Source organism: Chaetura pelagica, unplaced genomic scaffold (genome assembly GCF_000747805.2).
Source record: "Chaetura pelagica isolate M959 unplaced genomic scaffold, ChaPel_1.0 scaffold716, whole genome shotgun sequence".
NCBI classification, from domain to species: domain Eukaryota; kingdom Metazoa; phylum Chordata; class Aves; order Apodiformes; family Apodidae; genus Chaetura; species Chaetura pelagica.
The window spans coordinates 114733-139346 of record NW_009953515.1 but is presented as its reverse complement, the minus strand read 5'-3'; the positions used below and the strand labels follow the sequence as shown (position 1 = coordinate 139346).

The window sequence follows — 24614 nt, the reverse complement described above, 5'->3', positions numbered from 1 at the left end:
AGATTCCAGCAGTATTTTAATGACTTTCACACTGAATTCTAAGGTAAGTCAAGCCAACCACCATATGAAACAAGTAATAAATGCTGTTTACTTCAACTGGGCAAGTATGCCCAGTTTCCTGAAACACAGGACTGCAACAAGCCTTCTAATACAATCCATGAAAATACTGTTCTCTTTGTGGTTCACACTGATTACCATAGTTTTGCTGTGCTCACCAGAAGCAGGCTTGCAGCGGACGGTTTTGCTTAGTGTTTTTTATTAGGATGCCATTTTACGGATCATGTAGTTCAGAATGCCACCGTTGTGGAAGTACGTGAGCTCCACGTCAGTGTCAAATCTCATGATGGCATGAAAGGTCTTCCCAGTGTCCAGCTGTGGGGGTCAAAGAAAGTCAGTCAAGCAGCAGAACTTTCCACACGTTACATGACATCATATTCAAATAAGGACTACTATGGTAGTTTTGCCATCTTAAGAAACTGTGATAGAAAGCTGAAGTGCACAGGCACTGGACATCAGTATTTCTTTCCACACCAGGCTACAGCCATCTGCTTAAGAGGAAAGTGGTTTAAAACAAACCATAATAAGCACAGTATGGAGTCTCCTCGCATGCATTTGCTGCCCTGTGTAGCTTTACTGTTGATATGAAAGCATGACCCTGATATGAAAGCTGACCCTCCTTCCAAGTGGCTATACTACTTCTTGATGTTCCTCTGTGCAGTCATCCTTCTGGCTGGGATACAACAGAAATACTAATTTCATTTGCTTTCTTTGAGGCGTCATGTTTGGGAATCACAAAAGCACTCAGATAATTGCACCAAGTGAAGAAATACACTGTATTTTACTGAAGACTCCCCTAGTCAGGTACTGCGAGATGAATGCACAATGCTCATCTGTGACTGTTAAGCTGACCAGCCCTTTGGGATTTACACCATTAGGGCAGTTAATGAGGCACATGTAAACAACTATTGCTAGAAATTAATCCAGGGAGACCACCTGCATTAAATGAACATGCGGTAAGTAAATTTTTTTGCCCATAACAGTGAAAAACTTAACAGCATCAAAGTCTACTTAAATAAGCAGTTTTACAAGTGCCCCAATCAAAAATACACCAGTTTTTTATTGTAGATGCTAATACATTTCTAAAAAGAGCACAGGTCTGGAGGCAAAGGCAGACAAAAAGCAGTCCTTCAAATACATGGCCTAAAGTCTAACTAGACTTCATACTGGGTTTGTTTAGCCTCACTTTGAATGCTGCAATATACAGCATTCTGTTAGCTGAACTGTCAATTATTTTTTATTCACTCCAAGAAATTACTTTATTTAATTTAATACTTACAGTTCAATTTCTATTGTGCTTCAAACTTTCAGCTGAGACAGAAGCATTTATAGTGGACTCTGAAAGACTGGTGCAAAATACAGGACTTGCTAAACAAAAGAGTTTGGGCACTCTGACTTTATATGCTCTCAGAGCAAAACCCTATTACAATGACCATTTTCATTCCCTTTACCATCTCAGTTCTCGAGTGAGAGGAGCTTATTGACATATGAAAGCACATTGTTTGAAGAGGCAATTAAATTTGAGTGAAACTACAGTGATTCAGCCCTTAGATGACTCATACCTTAATCTGGATCTTCATCTGTGGCTTTAGTTTTTCAGGAATGATAATCGTGTAACGCTCCCGTCCAGTGAGTCCTAAAGTCCCTGCATCCTCTCCAGGTAAATACTGCAGAGGAATCACTCCCATCCCTACAAGGTTGCTCCGATGAATTCTCTCATAGCTTTCAGCAAGCACAGCCTTAACACCCTGAGAAACAGACAACAGGTGTCATTATCTTCATGGTTCAGGACATTCTTTCTGTGCTCACAGGAAGGAAAATGGAACATTTGTGGTCTCCTCCATTTCATTTACCAGCTGCTAGGAGAGTTGACAGTTCAGTGGACAGCAGACTGTCCAGGATGACTTGATGATATGGTAACCTTCCAACACCTTTAGAAGTCTGATGGTCAAAAAATTACATAGGCTTTCTCAGGAATCCTGCATACTTCTTTAACACATCTTATGTAGAACACCACTAGCCACTTCCCTAACTCTTGCTAATTCAGTGTTGCCCTCCCACACTACAAGCTCCAGGATAGAGCTTAACTGATTTCTAAATTTGTACATGTTAATACAGATAAGACAAAAAAAAAAAAACCCTGGAAAAAAACAAAACAAAACAAAACCACAAACCAAAATAAAAATCTTAGATTAACATAGTCTTAAACAGCAACTCTCCTAAATTGACTTCACAAATTCCACACTGAGACTGAATCTGTTTGGCCTGGCAAATGGTTAAGACAGGACAGACAAGAATAAAACAGGCATTTAATATTCATGGTTTGCTATTAGGCTTCTGTAACAACACTGCTAAGCATCCCTACCATCTGCATGGTGAAGCCCTGCTAAATTTAATTTTCATTCATACTATTATCTTACCTTTTTTGTCTTCCCTGCTTAGCTGAAAGAGGCATCTGGAAGCAGACCAGAGGTTTACTGGGTGATGGGAAAGAGAAGTAAAGAAACTGGCCTTTCAGGTGTAGCTATTGTGGACTTCTAGTTGAAGATCAGTCAAGGTTTCCAGTCTGAACAAGATCTATAAATGTTTAAGTAGCTCTTTGCAAGTCTACTGTGGCTCTTGGGAGGCAGCTGAGATGTCAAAACAGCTCATGCCACCAAAAGGGAGGAGCTACCCAGGATGTTGGCCACAAGCTAGTCTTCCCAACAAATTAATGCACTTTCAATCACTGCGCTCCTCCTAGTTTACCATAGTCACTCACCAAGAGAAATGGTCCTTTAGCTGCCCAGTCTCTGGAACTACCAGCACCATACTCCTTCCCAGCCAGTACAATCAGAGGGTGGCCAGCCTGCTTGTATCTTTCTGCAGCATCAAACACGTCCAGCTGGAGTGAAAGCACCAAGCACTTTATAAACACTTTGGAGAGGAAGCACAATTCCAGGGAAACAAGGAAAAGTGTCCCCACACAAACAGCTGAAGCCCACACTTGCTGCCTAACAGCACTTTAATTATATTAACCAGACAGGGCTTTGTGGCTCTGGCCTGATTTCACTCCCAACCCAAACCTGCAACTTCCACTACTGCTTCTGCAGTGGTTATACTCCCCCCTGCTATGCCTGATGGCACTGCAATAGGGCTCCTGTCCCCTCATTAGCTTTACTTAAAGGATCTTGAGTAAATGACATAAGATGTAAGAAAGAAAGCCAGTACTGATCCACTCTACTGTCACAAAGCCTCAGTGTAGAGCAGCAGCTGTACTTACAGTTTCCCCAGAAGGGAAATGGACAGTCTGAGGCCCTTGTTTATCAATAAATTTGTTCACCAAGCGAATGTTTGCAAATGTTCCTCTGGCCATGACAGCATCATTCCCTCTGCGGGAGCCATAAGAATTGAACTCTCAGGGTGTCAAGCTATTAAGGGAAAAGAAAACAAAGGAAAAAAGGAAACGGTTGGGCTTTGGCTGAAGGACTCTGTGCTTTAGCAAAAATAAGTAACAACCAGATAGTTCATATTTCTTTCTCATCATGGCAGCAGTATCCAATAAGCTGATACTTCTACTTATGTAGGGAAAAATATATTTAAAATAACAGAACTCTGTCTACAGTTTGGTACAAAAAGCAGCTTCCATAGTACTGTCAGTTCTTGCCCTAGAAGGCAGCGTCTGATAGCAATGCAAGGATATAGTTCATATTAGGTAAGAAGAGGCAACATAATTCTTAATAGCTGGCTACTGAAAATCCTCTTCTTTGTTTATATTACCACAGCATCTAGAATGAAGGAGGAGACACTCCTGTGCTAAATATCTAAAAGGCAGAGACGGCCTCTGCTGCAAGTTAGAACTACAGATGAGAAAGTTCATTTGCAAACAGAGATATGGGAATGAGGTGACATTCCAGCCTAACCATGACACAAAAAAATATGCTGGAATGTGACCGAAAATTGGACTGTTTGCACTGGGCTACATCCAGATAGCAACTAGGACATACAACATCTGTTTTGTAACATCTGTAGGACTATTTAGACTTCAAAGTGACTGACATGAGAGTGCCAAATAGTCCAGAGCAGTTAGTTTTCAGTAGATCACACTGTTTTAATAAATTTCCTCTCCAGAATTACTAGGTCTAGTGAAAACATTTATTTAATACTGTCAGTGCTGTTCCTCAAACACCAGTGAAGTTTTAAGAAGTGCTAAACCAGATAATAAAAGCATTGTATTATCTATGAAGACTGAAGAAGGAATCTCAGCAAGTTTTGTTCTTGCCTTAAGTTGAAACCAGAGTACTAAACGGACAGTCTGGTCACAGAAAAAAGGCCACCATTTTACAGCAGTTTGGGATCCAATGAGAATAGTTTTGCTAGTTTCTGCAGCTGTCTGAAACCTAAACTTGTGGATGTTCTGTAGCTCCTGATAACCCAGATACATAAAAGAGTTGCACACACAGAAGTGAGTATAAAACCAATTTTTTGCATGAAAGACAATGATTGTGTTTTGATTCTACAGGAAGACAAATCCAATTCCCTTTCTAATGAACAGACTTACTGTAAAAACTAGCTTGAAAGTTTTCTTCTTCCTCTCTCTCTGTATCAGCTCTCCAACATCATAAAGGTGCACACTCTATGTAAGTTCTTAAAGTTGGTGAGAGCTACTGAAATAGCAGAGAAATAAATGCTTTTCTTTCTTCCTTTATATATTCTTCAGGCATCCACCAAGGTATACATACGTATGTAACACAGTATGGTACTTGTGGCTTGTTTCCCAATTTTGAACAAGAAGTAATGCTTACCCTCTGCTGGTCAAATAACGGGCTGCAGGACTATTTCTTGCTATATTCCCAGCTGGAGATATGTGATCAGTTGTTACAGAATCTCCAAAACTCAAGAGGACATAAGCATCTTCTATTGTTCTTGGGGTCTGAAGAGCCAAGGTCTGAACAGACACAAATGCAAACAAAATCATTTAAATATGACAGAATTCCTTTACCTTTCTCAAAAGAGCAAATTGCAAAATAAAGTCTCCCTTCTTATGCAAGTTAGAAGAAAGAAAAAAACCCAGCCCTCTTAAAACTGTTAATATTCTTGAACAAAATATGATGTCTTGGCTGTCTGTCAGTAAGTCCATAAATGAAAAAAGACATATGAGGCAAAAAAAATTAGGTGAGGTTTCCTGTGGTACATGCATGAATGCAAATGGAAATCCAGGATTCCTAGACGTCTGCATGCATTGAGATCTGCATTTTCTTTTAAATGGTACTCAAATAGCAACCTAAACACTGAACTATTTGGTGCAAAATGCAAGCAAAATTGTAGATTTCATTTCCTATGCTTTGAGACTACCTAAAAGTATTTCAATTTAAGGAGAAATGGAGACTTTTTCGAAGCCCTGAAGTGACGGGGAATCCTTAAAATTTTCAGTCACTCATGCCTTGCATGATAATCAATTCAGCAGTGTAACCCTAACAGTAATGTTTGAGAACCAAGGCCTCAACAGGCTATGATGGATGTTCCCAGCCCTGAAATAGCTTTGCTTCACCTTCAACATCAGTCAAGGCCACTACAGACTTTGTCTTGACTCAAAGAAGGCACATACCAGACCATCAAAGAAAGGTGGAGACTTGATGTAAGTCGACTTTGGATCCCAAGTATATAGTTTATCTGAAGGAGCATTTAAGGCATTCCAAGATTTGTTTACTGTCTGAAAAACACACAGAAACATCCTGTTGATATCTAAGTTTTCAAAAGCAATGGAATTACTTCAGAATCCAGGTAAAATTAAAAATCTGACTACAACAAAAGCCTTGTACATTTCTTAAAGCACTTTTGTGAAATGCCTATGACAATACACATAAAGTTCTTGGGTTGTTTGTTGGTTTATTTTTTTTTAATGATTCTACCTATTAAGAGAGGCAGGAAAATCCTCACTTCATTACAAAAGAAGAGCTGCTCATCCAGTTTTCTGACAATAACTTGTATTATATACAGAGATAACACTTTTTAATTCTCAAGTGTTTTTACCAATAATGTTAAGCTTTCCTAACCTGCAAACCTTAAAAATACTTAATTCCAACACCTGAGAAAGACTTGCAGGCACACATTACGAGGTGAGAGTTTTTTTCTGATGTGAATGCTGTTAAGGAATGCAAATGAATTTTACATCAGCTGTGAAGCTGCAGTATCTTACTTTCCAATATCAGTCTGTTTAAAACACATCATCTGTCTGTTACCTTAAAAAAAAAAAAATTAAAAAGGAGAATTTCTCAGGACATGACTGTCTGTAAGAAATTATTAATTAACCAGAAGATATTAAAAAAAAAAAATAAAAGAAAAAAAGAAAAAAATCTTATTTGAACATTTGTCAGAACAGGAGCAGCAGCAATGGAAGGAAAAGGTTAATTTCATTATCAAGACCTGCTTATTTAACATCTTCAGAATAGCACAGTACATCAATGAAAATATTGCCCAGGAGATCAACTCACCTCTATTCTTTGGTAGACCTCCTTGAACATCCCAGGAATAACAAACTGACGCTCTACAGCCTGAATCTCATCTCTTGTTGGCCAGATATCTTTCAGGAAAATCTTCTTCCCTGAAGCATTTATCCCTGCAGAAAATGGTTTGTTGCATTCGTTTTCCATTAAGAAAGAAAGAAAAAGTTCATCATGGTGTCCTTTAGCTATGTGTTCCTTCTAGCCTTGTCAAGATGCATGAGACACAATTTTTCCTACAAGGGTCTGGCAGAAGAGAGAAGGGTCTGACACCTGACGGTGCCTGTACACAGGACTCCTTTCCTGATTTCCAATGGATTCCAGTCCAGAATAAATTCAGGGAATAATTTAGGTTGGAAACAATCTTTGAAGTCTGTCTAGCTGAACTACCTGCTCAAAGAAAGTCTACTAGATCAGGTTGCTCATCAGAGACTGTCACCCAGACATAACCAAAATCAGAACACTCCTCAGGTTTGGCTTCTCCCTTTCTCCACCATAAGAGACTCTCTTTCTTAGCAACTGCAGGCCTTGAGCCCAGAGGTCCTCAGTCATTTGAAGCATTTCCCGAGAACAAGTGTTTCTGAACAGCGTAATTCCAACCAGTTTAGCTGATCAACTGTGAAAAGAAGCATCCTGACACCACCTTACCCAAAGGCTCCTTCTCGAAGTCGATGCGGACGGTCCCTGCAATCGCATAGGCTATCACCAGGGGGGGAGAGGCAAGGTAGTTGGCACGGGTGTTGGGATGGACGCGCCCTTCAAAATTCCTGTTCCCAGACAGCACACCCACTGCTACCAGGTCTCCCTGCAAAAGTTTGAGACACAAAGGCAGTGGAGGTGTTGGCAGGCTGCACATGCCCAGCGAGTCTGCAGGGCTGCACCACACCACAGCATCAATGACAGGCAGTCACAGAACTGCCCCCTCCGGAACAACCCCAAACCGCTTCCACGGGAAGGAGTATATAGGTGGAATTTACTGCACACACAGCTGAGAGAAGTTAGTGCACAGTGTGACACGGGCCAGAATGCGACACAGCAGAGAATGGCTTCCCTAAACAAGCTGCAGAGGAGAAACTGCATACCTGTGTAATGGCCTCAACCACAGGCTCTGGCAGAGGTCCACTATTGCCAATACAGGTCATGCAGCCATAACCCACCACATCAAACCTAGAGAGAGCACAAAAACATCAGCAGACAGAGAGCAAGAGGTTTAACCCCTTAGCAGCTGACCTTCAGAAGATATACTGTTTTAACAGATTAATTGCTGCTGAAAACAGCTTTTTTGAGAAAGTTCCATTATTATCATTGCAGTGACTGTCTGAACATGCAGAATAAATCTGGGAAACGTATTATCTAGCAAGTTGAACAATATCTTGTTATTTATGCTATTAAAAAGAAAAACACAACAAAAATCTTGAAAAATATCCCATTTTCCTGCTTAAGAACATGAGTCTTCCAGACGCTAGAGCTGGCAACAGGCCTTCCTCACTAGCAGTCAGCCAGTATAGCAGCAGTGTATTCACTCACGCTGTAGGGCACGTGCCATATCTTTTAAGTTGTATAGAGATACTCTAGGGCACTGCTTGCTGTTAGCAATTCTAGTTGAGCAGCCACAGTAAGAACAGCAGGAAAACCACTCTTACCCAAGCTGGGAAAGGTAACCCATAACTCCACTCTCCCTCAGGTAATAAGTGACAACCCCACTTCCTGGGGACAGGCTGGTTTTAATGTACGGCTTCACGGTCAAACCAGCTTCAACAGCTTTCTTAGCAAGCAATCCTGAAAAATGCAAAGGATAGCTGCAGTTTTTCCTGGAAGCAGACAGCTTGGTATATCAACTGGTTAACAGAGGTATGATTTAATGGCTGGAAAACAGAAAAGGCTCCATTTCCAGCAACAAAATGTAATAATAAGCCACAGGAAGGGTTAAAAATGGATGCCATGAGCCTGAGAGCCAAACACTCAAGGAAACTGTACCCTACTCCAAGTGGCACAATTGAGAGATACAGATCCCTAGAGCAAAGGGAACTTCTTGATCCTTAGAAGAAATCCAGCTCTATTTCTGTGATCAGATGGACTTGAGGAAATAATTATGCTGATATGGATGTCCTGTGAAAGGCAAGTGCACTAGGAGACTTTTTTCAATCCTGCTGCTTCCAAAGGAATAAGAAATACAGCAAGTCTCTCCTCCACTTCCCTTTTCATCCCACATCCTGGCTTATGATTGCTTTTGTTGCTGTTGCTAGGAAGTAAAAGTTGTTATGTGCCTGGGAAGGGGCACACATGCCACAGATGCCTTCAGACTCTTGCTGTAACAACTAGCTAAGCATGTGTTCTGTACTCTTCTGCCAGATCAGACTTAAGCCCATAGACCATTCTTCACTGTCCCTTCTCTTGTGGCTCTGAGCCTCTTCTCAGCTCTACATAACAGCTTCTGTGCATTTGAACCACTGTCACAAGTGCTGGTTAATTCAGTTCCAGCTTGCCCTGTACAGAAGACAGGGCAGGAAAATTACATTTTCTTCAACCCACTTCTCTAGCTACCATTTTCAGAATTACTTCTGCCACCCTTAGGGACTAAGCTCAGTTTTAGCACTCCAAATGACAAAACTAGCACTGCACACGGAGAAATTAATCAGTGCTGTATTGTCTTTAGGACACACAGCCAAACCCATAGAGAAACTACTGCACATGAAGCAAATACACTTACCTGCTCCCAGCATAACTGAGGGGTTACTGGTGTTTGTACAGCTTGTGATGGCAGCAATCACCACTGAACCATGAGCAAGCTCAAAGTCACAGCCCTCAAAACTAAATTTGACTATACTGTTGTGTCGGTCTGGGGCAATTTGGAATCCCTTGAATCCTTGCTGTAAGAGGAGAAAGTAAGAAGAAAAAGGATGTGGTTAATATAAATATTTTTACTGGAAATTACTATGGACTGGGAATTTCACAAATGAGAAGCATCTGTCAGTCACACCCATGCCTGCACTTCAAGGTCTGGTGATGAAGGCCTGTGTCTCTGATCAGTCAAGGTGGCAGATTAAAATTATTTTTCTGAGGTCTATTCTATTCTCTGTTTAATGATAAAAGAGGCAGGATTTTCAGCAAAATGTATTTGTGTTTTCTACGAATATACTCTTCTTCATACTGCCCAGACACTTTTTGTTCCCATATGCTCCAGATTCCTGACCACATATAGTCTTGTTACACAACCTACTCCTGAGATTTTAGTCGTAACATGTAAGACTTTTAAGCCATGAATATCAAACAGCTCAAACTTATGCTCATACAGTCAAGAGCTGACTTGAGGCAAAAGCCTGGAAGCTGAAAAAAAAAAAAAAAGGAGCAAGAAGGCACCATTCACATCATGAAAAATTACACTTAAGAGATCTGAAAGCATGAGGTCATTTAATGGAGTTTTGGACACGTGACACAACAAGAATTATTGGGTATTGCTGCAGTTGTTTAATGAGGGTGATTACCATATCAGGTAGGGATTCAAACTGATTTTGGAAACTTAATTGTCTGGGCATATTAATTCAAATTAAAATCTTGCTGCTCTTTCTATGACCATTTCTGAGTGGATGATATAAAAAAAGTGGGTTTTTTCCTACCTTTACTTCCAACAGCAAAGAGTTATGAGGACAATTCTATTCTGATCTGCTGAACAGACTCAGTATTGAACATAAAACTACTTTGTGGAGCTCACAGCACAATCTGATTTGGTTTGGAAATCTGAAGAGATGGGTAGCTAGCACAGGGCTACAGTGCAGCAGCTGCTTGGTCCACTCTACTAATGCCACCAATCACGGCTAGTTCAGAAATCCTCAGTGTATGTTGAAACCATGTTCGGCCTAGGACTGATCTAAAATTAGAAAGAACTACTGCTTCAATAGGACATGAACACCTTCATGTGAGAGAAACACCACCCCGATTTTAAACTACCCAACATTGATGCCACCTTCTAAACTGCATTCAAACAGGCTCCTTTAATTTTCAGAAAACAGGCAAACAAACAACACACAAGTCGACCCCAGAATGTAGTTCCTAAACACTAGACAACTTTTAGAAGCACACATTAGTTTTTAAGACCAAACGTTCCTAGTCCCTACCTTGGCTCCTAGACAAGCCTCAAAGTCCTTCTTCATATCTGACACAGCAACTTTGTCCTGAGGCCTTTTTGGTCCACTGCAGCAAGGCACAACAGTGTGGAGATCCAACTCAACAACCTGCTCAGTAAGAGGAACAAAGTATGGTTCAGCACTGCATGACAAGTTGAAGCCAGTTCAGCCACAAGTATGCTTATCTCTGCTGTGGATCCAAAGCTAAGTCTGCACATCTTTGCTTGTTTACAGAAATTATCAAAGACATATGAGAAGGGAAAGATCAGAAGGAAAGCAACAATTCCATTTTTAGACCCTGCCAGCTCCCAGGTACAGCTCTCAAAACCCAGCTGAAAACCCAGTGTGTGACTAAGCTTCTAAACAATACAAATTATGTATCCTTTGACATGCTAGCAGCAGGGTCCTTTTCAGAAAACAATGATGTGAAGAAATTCATACTGGCATAAACCAAAGCAGTTTCTTCATCTTGGCTTTGAGAAAAAACATTCAGCCTATTATAAATAAGAAAATACTATAGTTTCCTATTCCTTACTCATGTGTAAGCTTTGTTTTATTGTGTGCTGCATCTTCGCACATTTACTAAGGTTTATGAATAAACATGCAAATGTAATTTACTCTCTTACTGTAGAGAAAATCAGGAATGTTCTTGAGTTTTCTAGACACAGAGAAAGATCTTGACTTTCTTGCACAGAAAACAGCTTGTGTGGTCTGCAGTTACCACACAGATTTTCTAAGTGTCCCGATTCCCACAGTAAAATAATTTGCTGAACAGAAGGGTCGAACTGGGACAAGGCTCACACAAGATAGAACTGTAGAATCCATACCAGCTACAGCTCAACTGAGTCAATCTGACAAAGTTTTCACACCTGGAGAGCCAGCTGACTCATTCCATTGGGACCTAAGTTAGGACAGCTGTGTAGACCAAGCCAAAGGATAAGGAGTCCCTAGATTCTTTCTTAGTTCCAGTGAAAAACAGACAATTGTCATACTACAATAGGGCAGGGCAAAAAGCAAGGAGCCATAAGACAGTTTCTAACCTGTGTGAAGTCTGGATCCTGGGAGGAGTTCTTGAAATCTCTTAGCATTTCCACAGCCTCAAGATACTTTTTTGTGCACATAACTTTCTCCTTATCACGGCCTAAGAAAGCCAGATATAGGAAAAGCAAAATGCAAATGAAACTGAGGAACTACTATGTGACAGAAAAAGAAAAGAATACATATTAGGTGATTTCACTGTTTGCACTTTACATTGCACTATGAGACCCTTTCAGCACAAATATTAGAGACTCACTAGAAACAAAGCTAGTTAGCAGACTTGGTGGCTTCTGCAGACCAAAAACTCGGGTTCCTGCTTCTGTCACCCAGACAAGCTAGTTTTGGGCAGCACTACAAAGACAGCTGTGAAATGGTCTAAACCTCAAGTCTTTCTAAACATGGACCCTAAGAGCAAGAAACTGCCTGAATAAGCAGGAGTAGATTAAAAAAAAAACCACTCAAGCTCAGAAGGCATCACCTGATTCAACCCCATTGCTGACTATAGACCTGGAGTCCTTGCTTTCCGTTACACCTTTAACTCGTGGTCTCTTCTTATACTCACCAGTTTGTAACAGGTAACCAATGCTAATATCATCCACTGGGAAATAAGCAGCTGTTGCTCCATACTCTGGACACATATTGGCAATGGTGGCTCGGTCAGCAATTGACAGCTGGGCTACACCAGGACCAAAAAACTCCACGAATTTACCCACAACTCCAACTTGGCGAAGGTGCTGTTATAAAAACACAGTGTCTGAGTCATTGCTAGATGTCAACCAATCTGAGCATGTACATTATGAAATCTAGCTTTTGAATTCAGTGAAATCTTTCTTGAAGGTACCTATAGCCATTTGAAACCAGAAGGCTTTGGTAAACTAAATCACAAAGATGAGGATACAAAGATGAAAGCTTCAATAATAAGGTACAACACAGGGATATAGTCCTCTTAAACTTGTTTCTTCCTCTAATTTAAACTAGAATGTATTTTAGAACAACTGTATTTTTCTAAACATGATGTTTTAAGAAGAAAACAGTGTGAGATTGAGACAGCAAACCCAGGAAGATGGTGAAACAGCACAGCAGCTCTGTCATACAGAGTAAGCGTGGCTTCCAGCAGCAATGGCAAAACATCAGGCATGTTCATTACCTTGGTAATGGTGAGCACGATGTCAGTGGATGTTACCAGTGGCTGAGGGTTTCCTAGCAGCTTATAGCCAACCACTTCAGGAAGCACCATGCTGATTGGCTGGCCCAACATCACTGCTTCTGCTTCAATGCCACCAACACCTGCATACAACAGGAGTGTTCAGAGACAGTAACGTGCCAGTGATAAACCCATGAAGTACAACTGACTGATGATCACTTGATCTAAGGTGTGGAAGGAGAAAGCAGACATCCAGAAGTCTTAGCCTTCTCCTACAGGACACTCATCTTGCTTTAGTTTCTGTAAGGTAGGGCTTTTTAGTTTCTTCCATTTTGTACTTTCATCCTTGTTCCTCAGCTATTAGATAGGATACTGGGCAACTTACTCTGAGGATGCTTGGTTTTTACAGGAGCAGATGTAATAGTTTTATTTAGCAACTTAAATATACAATGCATAAAGAAAGAATGTCCAACACAGAATTGAAAATGGTGCACTTTAAGTGACAGGTATGTAGACCATGACTATTCGTGTGAGAGAGTAGACCTCAGGACCCGTGCTTGCTTGAATTGGTTTCTAAACCCCATTGTAACCCCTCAAACAAAGTCTCCTTTCCATCCCAAAAGGCCTGCCTGAGAGGATGGAGACAAAGATGATGGCCTGCATGTACAGCAATTGAGATAAGGACAAAGATCAAGAGGTGGGAGGGCTGGGGAGGTCCACTCCAGCTCCTCAGTCCTACGGCTCAATCATGCTTGCTCATCCTTGTGAAACAAGAAAACTAGGCCTAGGAAATGGGGAGCTGCTATAGTGGGCTTTGGGAGCCTCCCTGACACCAACTCTCCCCACTGGCTGGCCCAACACTGGATCCAGCGCTGGTGATTTGCTGTTCTCTATCTCTCTAAACTTTTATTCTCGTACTCTTTCCGTCTTCCTAAAATCATTAAGTAATGCAAGGCCTAACCACAATATTTTTCTCAGGTTATGCAGTTTAAACATGTATGTATTGTGCTCTTGTGATCTAAACGTCAGCATTTATGATTATGCAGCCTAAAATAATAATTGAAGTATCCACATTCCTTCTGTAGTTTTAATTAAACCTAATTCAGATACAGACCTGGTGTGTCGTTTCACCTTAATATAATTAAGGGATATTGGACAGTTGGCCGTGAGACTGTGACAGTTTAATCACTCTCCCTGGAAGGGCCAGGTCTGAGACAAAGGTTGGATCCAGCCACACGAGGCTCCTTTCCGAGAAGGAGTTTAGAAAGCATGTGGGTCCAATCTGAATCTCCCTGGGTTGCCCTACCTGGGTCGTGACAACTGGTCATCAAACAAAAACTTAAAAAGTTATTTTGAAGGAAGGAAAGATTATCAAGAGTCAAGAGTATAAGCTGATCTAAAGAATACTAACAGAAAAGCTACTTGTTAAAGACAGAAATATCCTCCTTATATCTACTAAATTTCAACATGGGTTGGGCACATGCAGGTGGGAACCTTTGTGGAAGCACAATAGAATTAGAGCAATGCAATTCAAGTGACCACTTCATTTAGTTAATTTAATAAAGTATTGAGATGTCATAGCCATATGAACTCTAAAAAACCCATGATATTTACTAGGAATTTGACATTAGGCAGCAGTTTTATAACTTTGCCAGTGGAAAGTCCCTCACAGGTTTATCTTCCACTTTCAAACCTCCTTCTACTTCCGCTTAGTTTAATTAATACTGAGCTGACCCAAACTGACCAGAGATAGTCTATGCCATCTGACATCAAGTTCAGCATTAAAAATGGGAGGTGGGGGTGTAGGGAGTTTTTATAAAGTAGCTGTTGCCCAAGGACTAGCTGGGCCTTGGTGTGCTGCTGAGGTGGTGATGGATTTTCTTTGCATCACTCACTCCTATTTTCTTTCCTCTACCCCTGCCCTTGACTTATAAACTGTCCTTGTCTCGATCCATGAGCATTTACTTGAATGTTGCCTCTCTTCCCCCATTGTGCTGGCAGGAGAAGTGAGTGAGCAACTGGGTGGGGGCTAACCTGCCAGCCAGGGTCAGCTCATCAGAGCCTGAAACACAGCTTAGCCAGCCAAAAGACCTGACATGAAACACTGCTGCACATACCCCAGCCAAGCACTCCCAAGCCATCGATCATGGTGGTGTGTGAGTCAGTGCCCACCACGCTGTCTGGGTAGTAGTAGCCATCCTGATCCATCACCACTCTTGCCAAGTACTCCAGATTTACTTGGTGGATGATTCCAGAGCCTGGTGGAATAATCCTCATGTTTTTAAAAGCTTGAGAGCCCCACTGAAATAGAAGGAATTGGAGTAAAAAAAATTCAATGCACATCAGTACTGGAAGAAATTCTCGTCATTGCACTTTTCCCCATGCAAATAGGATCAATTCTTTAGGTACCTTTAAGAACTCAAACCTTTCTTTGTTCCTTTCAAATTCCAGGTCCTGATTTTTTTGCAAGCTGTCTGATCTGCAAATGAAAATCATCAGCTGTCAGAATCAAAAGTATCCACCCGAAATTCATATTTGGTCAGAAAAACCCAAAGGTTGAAAGAAAATAAGAGTTATTAGCTAATGTTAATGCTGATCAATCTCATCTTTTTAATCTCACTGCAACTGTGAACTACAGGCAACCAGTGAAAAGGATTTAAGAATTCTTAAGAGATAACACCTGAAGCCTGGTTCAAATGTGAGTGCTAATCTGCATATTATATATATATGTACCTGGGAAAAATTATACCCCATGCTACAGCAATACAGAATTTCCAATATCTAAATCAGAAGCAATCAGCAAAGCAGTAGAGGGAATGGGAACAAAACTGCCCTGCAACTTCAGCTGAAAGAGTTTATGACTGACAATACCATGCTGGCTGAAGCCCCTGCGTTTCAAGGCAGACAGAGCTAACAAACTTTTCACTTGAATCAGCTGCTTAACCTAGGCCTGAAGAGTTTGAAAGGACTGCAGTGCAGGGCTGGTCAGTGTTCTCTCCATATATACATGAGCCTAATAGAAATAAAATAAGGCTGTGACAAAAAGTAATTATTAGCAAAAAATTCTCTAAAAGAAGTCCTGGATACTACTGATAACATAGAATGAATGTTATTAAAATAATAAAGAAAAAGAATCATAATAGTTAATTTTGTCCTATGGTAAAGATGAAATAATACCCTGTTCACAAAGGAATGCATGATTTCTCAGATATCTTAAAAAACCTACATGATGCAAACTAAAAAAGGTAGGTTTCTAGTTTAATATATTAGTGCTAGAATCCCCATTACCCCAGAAATTAGTCTTCAGATGATTATTTTTAATGTTCTGTTTCTAAACTCCTTAGTATTATGTTACGAACAGATACAGAAACTCTAGAAAAAAAAAGTTAAAGGCAGCTGATGTTCAACAGTTACGTAAGTAAAAATTTTTGTCTGTTTTTCTCCCCTGCCAACTAGAAACAGCATAGTGAGCATTTTTATCCTTACTAGTCGACAGTTAAAAAAAGGTAGGAAAAAAGTTATATTTGAAAATCTCTGGCAACATTCTTCTGTGAGGCAAGTTTCAAATACATTTCTAAAGCTTCTACATTTTGGAACTGGGAATTCACTCTTTATGTTCTTTAAATTAGGAACAGTCCCATGGCCACTCAATCAATGGGCCCAAATCACTTTGTTCCCAGTTTCTCTCCCTGCTGCCCCCCAGCAGCTCGGGGGGACAGGGGATGGGGCTTAGAGTCAGTTCACAAGCTGGTGGTTCCTGCTGCTCCTTCCTCCTCAGGAAGAAGGATTCCTTACAGTCCTTCCCTGCTTCCCCATGGGGTCCCTCCCATGGGACAGTCCTCCACAAAAGTCTCCTTTGTGAGTCCTTCCCACGAGGTCCGAAGCTGCTCCAGCCTGGGCTTCCCACTGAGTCACGGCAGCTTTGCGAACAAACTCCCCTGGCACCAGGGTCTTCCAAAGCTGCGCAATCAGAGTCCACTGGCAAGAAATCCTCTGGCCACAAAATCCAAGTCCACTGGCCAAGTTAGCACCTTCAGGGAATGTTCCACCACTCATGTTGCTCCATGAGTGCAGGGGCACAGCTGCCATCTCGCCATGGGCTGCAGGGAAACTTCAGCTTGGGCACCTTCTTCCCCTTCTTTGTCGCCAACCACCAGCACTGCTCTCTCTCCTTCACCAAACACGGTTCTTCTCCAGCACAGCTCTTCTCCCTCAAGTCCTTCTCTGCTCAGCTCTTATCTCAGTGCTTCCCTATGTCAATCACAGAGGCACATCTCTTGTCTCTAAAACAGCTTCCTGGCTGGTTTTGGAGCAGGGGGAGCTTCTCAGCCTCATACTGGAGCCACTCTGGGGCCCTTCCCCTGCTACCAAAAGACTCACCAAACCAAACCAGAACATTAAATTTTCCTAGACATTTTCTTCTCTGCAATGCTGTAAACTTAAGTGGCCAGCTTCAAAACTATCTCCCGCAGAGGACAATAAACGCATTTCAGCAGACAAGGTAACTGCAGACCAAAAAACTTCAGGAGTTTGGAAGAAGGAAGGAAACCACTGAGAAACATGTAATTGCAGGATCTGTTAGGAGGAGCAGTTGAGTAGCCGAAGATAGACGGAGGGCAGACAGACCCCTCTGCAGCAGTCTTTTCTTTCACTGTGGGTCTAGAGAGCTCTCGTGTTTTTGTAGCATGCTGAGGATTGAATAACGTTATGTTTCTTTTCTGTACTTATGGGGGCCATATTAATTAGTGTCTTGTGCTCTTCTGCAAGGAGGCACTGAACTAGCAAATTAGTTCCTTGCTGCTGGGCTAGGGCAGATCTATTCTTATGTGAGTAAGAAAGAAAGGAGACATTCTCGCTTGTCCCTTCCAAAAAGTCCTACAGGGTCAAAAAACTGCATGTGGAAAAAGCTATTTCTAAGCAACTAATAATAATGCAGTGTTATTATGGAAAATTATGATCACCACAGGTCTGGATTGAGCCTGTTTCTACTAACATTTAGTCCAGGCTGGTGCTGCTGAGAGATGCACCACAGAGAAAAAAAAATAATAATAATAAAAATCCCCCATCTAATTCACACACAACAGTTGAACTGCTTAGAGGATAGGCTGTTATAGTCCAAAGGCTAAGAATATCAGCAATGGAACTACCTTTATTACCAGGATCTGGACCCAGCTTACTACCACTAAGAAGAGTTACTTTGTATCCTTACCGCCTGTTAAAATCCACCTGGATGGAGTGATCTATCACAAGATCAGCAGGACAGATAGGATTGATTTTTTCAGGGTCCCCACCAAGCTTCTTCACAGCATCACGCATTGCAGCAAAGTCAACCACAGCAGGTACCCCACTAAAATGGAAGAGAAACAGGCAAGGTGGAACAATTTGGAAATTAAAACAAACAACCAGACAAACACAACTGAGACCCTGAGAAGCAGAACAGACGCTCCCACTGTCCCACACAACACAAACCACAGCCGCACCCTCAGACTTGGGATCGTTACTCTACGGCAGAGGCAGGACCCTTGGGAAGACAAAGTCAGGAGAGCAGAAGGCACAGAACTGTATCTATATCCTGAGCACTTTGAGAATTAAAAGTTAAAACCAGAATTCATCAAGTAACAGAGGCAGCTTAATGTGCTTGGCTGAGGAATCTGGAAAATTAGCCCTAGTCAACATTCCTTTGGGACCTTGAACTGTTTTCCCTTGCTCTGTTCCTCTCCTCCCCAAACTGTTTAAAAAACAAGGGGTTGGGAATGACAATGTCCTCTCTTTCATTCTTTGCTATGTTTAGTTAGCTGATTTTAAGGCAAGGGTCATCTCTGCCAACTTCTACAAAGCACAGGAGAATCTCTTCCATAATTAGAGCTGTTTGGTACCTTCCATACTTCAACTGAAACTGGCAGAGCTGGTAGGCATCACCTATCAGCAGTAAATTACAAAGGATGTGACTGCAACAGACCTGTGCAGAATAACTGTATTTTCTGAGGTGGATTTAACCACCCTGACAGATCACTGGACAAGTATGAAAGGTAGAAATAAGGTGTACCATTAATCTTTGCTAACCAATTCTTGAACTTAGCACTGACAAAAGACCTTATATCACAAATTACATTAAAATGGCACATTCCAGGCTATGGGCCAAAATGCACATTTCTCCCTTCTCGCATACCATGTGACAATCCTGCAAGCCCTTGAACTCCCAGTGAGTTAGAAAAAACACAAACCAGCCTTTTTCTCTATGTTTGTATGCCTCATAATAAAAAAATGATGTTTAAATCCCTAAATTAAGTCTTCCTTCCTATGTGAGGTTAAGTAAGCTATTCAGAGTCAAAAGTACTGCATGTGAGATTCTTCTGTCCATCCTCCACTTCCAACCCAAGTTTAGCTCAGTAAACCAGGAGCAGTCTAGCACTTCAACACTCGTCTTACCTAATACATCACGTTTGCATATTTATTTTAACAAAGTCCCTGGTGCTTCTCAGCACATACATTCTCAGCTTCTACAGAGGTATGTACAACCAAGCAGTTTTCCATCTGATTAGGAAACTCTTGCATACCAGCCCATCTGACTTGGCTGGCTGCTGAGACAAAAATGTCTGTGATGAGCATGTAAGGATCCAGAATCTTTCAGAAACTCACTGGGAACACTACGTTTCTGAGAGAGTAGCCCAAAGCAGAGAGAGTTTATGTTCTCACCTCTGATTATAAGGAAGCTATTACAATTTTAAAATACATCAGAAACAATGTAGGAAGAATGGAAAAGGCTTTGCAATTCCCACTGAATTTCACCTTGAAAATCCTGAGTGTTTAAATAAGGGTTCATATTATCTAAATTGACATGATTAACTGGTTTTCAGCAGTTTGAAGCAATTTGTTTTCCCAGGATATGCATATTCCAAGGAAAACAGCAAATGCAATGTTATGTTATGCTATGCTACCTAGATGGCTTGGGGGAGAGCAGGGCTGGGAGGATGAGAGTGGAAGAGTTATTCTGCCAGCTTACAAATACTATACAATTTAAAAGGAACAGACTGGACATCCATCTACGGTCTTCTAAGAACTCATGATAATTACAGAATGACCAGATCTAGAAAACTGTATCATTCTAATCAGAACATGTGAATGTAATTGTTGAACAGGTTTGGGGAAGTTGTCAAACCTATCTTTTCCAGGATATCCTACTCAGGGATCTCATTTTCAAGATCTCATTTTTCATGAATGCAGCTGCTCTGCAGACTTACCAGCAAATTTATAAACCTCAGCAGATGAGCAGGGGGCAAGAAAGAAGTGCAATAACAAATGGAAAAACATTTGCTTGGAAGATTGGCTTCCTCTGTGCTCCGGGTTTTTAATAGCTTAACAACAACCAGTGGGTAAAAAAATACGTAGGAATCAGTGCTTTTTTCAATTAAGACTGTGCCAATTTCTCCCAATGTCTTTATTAGTTGAGCCATACTGGGTCTCCAGCATCTGGCCAACCTCTGGGAAAATGCAAAACAGAAGGTATGACAGCTAAGACACTACTATTCGGAGAAAGAAAAATGAATGGACCTCTTAGCAGAATGGGGCTTACCACAGATGAACTAAGATGAACAAAGGCAGAGGACAAGGGTACAAAGGACAATGGACTTACAAGTCAAAGGTTTTATCAAGTCAGAAGATACTGTTCCACCTGAAAATTGACTTCATTAATCCACTAGGGGCTGTTAAATACTGACACATGGGAACTAACCACACTGCAAGGACCAGCTTTCAGAGCCCATTAGGTAGGAATCTCAAGTTGCATTTCTAGGGTAAAGAAGACATTCCTTTTTTCAATGTTTCCTCATTTCCCTCATTCAGATGCAATTTATCATCCCATTTTCTTCCCCTCTGTTTTGAAGAGTTCATGAGTTCACTCATGAGTGTTTCCCTCTCCAAGTGCTGTCTGCAGCATGACACCCAGGAAAGCTGGAAATGTTGTCTCCAAACATTTTGCTGCTATTCTTTCCCTCAGCTCACCCCTCCACCCCGAGCTGAGCATTGCTGCACTTTCAAGAGCCCCTCTTCCTTTGGAGAACATCAGACTCACGTGAAGTCTTGCAGTATAACTCTTGCAGGCTTAAATGGCACTTCAACGTTCTTGTGTTGCACCACTTTCCAGTTGAGAATATTCTCAACATCTCCCTTCTTCACCAGGAACTCATCGCAGTTACGGACTGCTGCTTCCAAGAGGACTCGAATGGAAAAAGGCAGGCGTGCTGCGTGGGTTAGAGGCAAGAAACAAATTCCAGTTTTTACCTTAGGACATACATCAGCAACTGCAGAGTTTCACACCTGGGACAGACAGGTCCTCAAGTGCTGTCCCAATCTTCTCACAAGGCTTTATCCCAAATTATCAGATACCCTTATCTAGCCTCCAGCTTAGTCAGTACTAACTGACCTGCTCCACCCAACTCTTTGAGCAGATTTATCATCTCAGTCCCTTGACACAACAGACACCTTTGCTGAAAGGGCTCTTATCCACAGCTCTCCCAATCTCCCCAGCAATACTGTTTTGAAAACATGGTGTGCTTACATTGGTCCTCTGCAGTTTCCTCTCACCCTTGTCACTGAACACAGTACTAGAAAAACAATTTTCTACCCGACATGTTGAAAAGCATAGCTGCAGTGGTCTAAGTAGCTTCTTCCTCTTCAGAGATGGAGAAGGAAGCTGAAAGGCAGTAAGACTGTGCATCTGCTAATCTTCCTTTACTTTAAGATTGAAATACTTAGAGAAGATGACAGCTTTACTACAAGCAATGGGTGAGAAGGGAAAATAAGTCTCTCTTCCTCTCTCTCTCCTTCTCCCCCAATCCACTGTAATAATAGCTGTTTGATTTCTTCTGAGAATATTTACATTCAAAAATATTTTGAGAAGTTTGTCCTAACTTTATACACAGGAAACCCAGGACATAAAAGCCACTTAGTCACAGTGAGACCTCATTACTGCTATCATAAAAAAATCCCAACTACTATTCAGGACACAGTCATTCCGAATAATTTTGGTTGTGTTTTTTTGGGGGGGGTTTTATTGGTTTTCATTGTTGTTGCTTTTGGCTTTCTTAAAACTCCAACCCCCCCGCCCTGCTCTTCTGTAGCTTAGTTATTCCATTTTTCTGCTGGGCAGTGAGAATTGCACCAGTTTTTCTTGGAATCCTGGAATGGATCAACTGGTAACACCATAGAAGTATTTGGTCATTTCTTAAAGACTCATCTCTGCTTTTCACACACTAAGTCTGACATTAACTGACTTCTCATTTACACACTACCTGAGCCTGCAGTGGATATGCAATGCTGATGTCCAGAGAAAATGTTTCTCCTCTTGTTTCCTGAAACATTCTCAATCAGCTGTTTCCATTTTGAAAGAGGAAAAATACCCAAGATGGCAGCTCTAAGCTATGTATACTAGCTTTCAAAGTCAGTGGCACAGATCACAGGATTTTTACCAGTGCCACATTTAGCAAGTGTAAGAGGAACTAAAGGAAAACCTTCTCAGAAAGGATTTTCTGGCAACCACACTTTTAAAAGTTGAACAAACTTACTGGATGACTCAGTCATACCAGTGATAGGCCCTTTGCAGCCTTTCACAGTAGTGTAGTGGTATATGAGAAAACTTGTGCTCTTAGTCCTGCCTAGTCCTCTGCATCTGCTCAAGAAAAAGAGAACTGCTGTGTGCACAGCACGTGAGAAAACAATACTGTGATTCTGCTAGCAGTTCTGTAGTCCTGAATTTCCAGAATTAAATTTTACTAATTTTTTTTCCCCAAGAACCATCTCCTAACTTCATAGTTCTCTCCAGAGACCAAATCCCATCCAATGTTGCAATGTTTCTTGGGGTTCTGTTCATCAACATTAACAAGTGCTCTCCTCGTGTTGCACACGCAAGGAACATACCGTATCTTGCATCTTCCAATTTGGTCAAATTAAAGAATTTCTTCAGAGGCTGTTTAGGATCCAGTGGCTCCACAATCCGCATAAAAGGGTTGCTCATGGTTATCCAAGACTCTTAGTGTTCCTAAGGCACAAAAGAAAAATCAATGCTGTTTTCATTACATCAGTTCTGCATAGAAAGTACATGTATCACATTTCCCACAACGTGTCTGTCCCACACATGAGGTCCAGCCCAGAGATAAAAGGTCAGCGGGAAGATAAGAGAATTGTGAAAAATCCTGACACACCATGTGTTTTACAAGTTCAATGTCTGCACTATTCTCTTCTTTATGCTGCTTCAAGACTGCCCTTTGAGCCTCTGTGATCCCCGAATCACCACAACACTGTGGTCCCACTTCTTAAGTAGTATTGGTCTAAAGCTGAACAAACAGGCATTTATATTAAAAATCAAAATCAATTCAACTAAAGCAGACAACACAACAATTTTACTTGAGCCAGAAGGTCACACACTAAGATTACAAACTCCAACTTTCAGAGACAAATCAGGAACTCTCCTGATTTCAAAAAGATTCATTAGGGTTGCCACCAAACAAACAAAAACAAACAAACAAACAAACAAAAAAATACTATAAACATAATTGTAGTTTTTTATGGCTATCCTATGGTTTACTGGACAGGTCATTCCGCCAGGACCTATGACTTTTAGGGTTCACTTATAGAAGTTAAAGCACCCTGAAATATTCCAAATATCAAGACCACCTAGCATAGTGGAGATAAAATTCACTCTAGGAACATCTCTCAATCTCAAGAAACACCTCCCAGTCTCCAGAAAACGTTACATGCATGCACAATGCCTAGCGGAATGGCTCCTAGGACACTTTTAAGGCCTGAACTCTGGCAAGGGAGAACTGCCTTAAACCAACACATGCCAAGGAGCAAGCTAACTAAGGACAGTTCTCTTCCAGTCTCTGGCACCATTCCCTGTCACAATTATAATTTTTTTAGAAGAGAGATCAGAAGCTTGATTTCCAAATGTGTTGTTGCTTTCCCACAGCATTCTTCCTGTCTTCATTCAAGTAACATTATCTTCCTTTGCCCCAGTTTTTGAAACACAAAATCACCTCACAACAAGGTATGAGATGCATATCCTTTGACAGGCCATGAAGAATGTTTGGTGCAAAGAGATGCACAAAGTCCATTATTTGTTAAAAACAGTTAATGCAAGGCCACAGAGTGAATTAATTTACCTCACCTGACAGTCCCATTGACTGTTCAAGGAATACAATTATATGGAACACATTTATGGGGGATTTTAAAAGTACTCCAGCACAAATGACATTTCACATATGTTGAAGACAGCAACAAAGCTAGAGGTCAGATTGAGATGGAGAGGTGGCAGAAATGGTGACAAAGAAAGGTCCAGGATGTAAAGCAGCAAGATTTTGAGGTAGGGATCCATCAAAGATATGCAAGGGAGCAATACTCTGCAGACTGAGTACACCAAAAAGCTTTTGAGTAATCACTGCAATAGATACAGATTAACTTGTGATTGCAGCACAGAATATTTATTCATGTTTTGCAGGCACTGAAATCTAAATACATGAGCAGGCTGGCAGACAGGTCAGCTGATATCTAGCTGCCTGGGACTGGTGCAGGGTCACTGCATTGACCATGGCCAATGCCACACGGCCATGGCAGCAGCTGATTGCACTTTCCAAAGACGGCACTTGGTCTTCTGCCCTACAACCTTGAAAATGCTTGCACAGAGGTCACATCTGAAATGAGATTCCACACAGTGGCCTTCAGGAAGACAGAAGTGCAGATTAGGAGGTTCCTAATGGTAACAGCCACCAGCCA

General features: G+C 41.3%; 1 protein-coding gene across 1 annotated transcript; it reads right to left on the bottom strand.

Annotated features, from left to right (window-relative positions):
• Positions 1-258: 258 nt before the first annotated feature.
• Positions 259-22857, bottom strand: ACO1 (aconitase 1, soluble). Its single transcript, XM_009999471.1, is given in 20 exon segments — positions 259-372; positions 1620-1805; positions 2819-2941; positions 3320-3467; positions 4842-4984; positions 5645-5749; positions 6531-6655; positions 7188-7344; positions 7622-7706; positions 8183-8318; positions 9250-9409; positions 10655-10771; positions 11704-11804; positions 12264-12435; positions 12849-12988; positions 14963-15146; positions 15255-15324; positions 18055-18192; positions 20917-21085; positions 22761-22857. Coding segments are annotated over 20 exon segments (2670 nt in total).
• Between the last annotated feature and the right edge of the window lie 1757 nt (positions 22858-24614).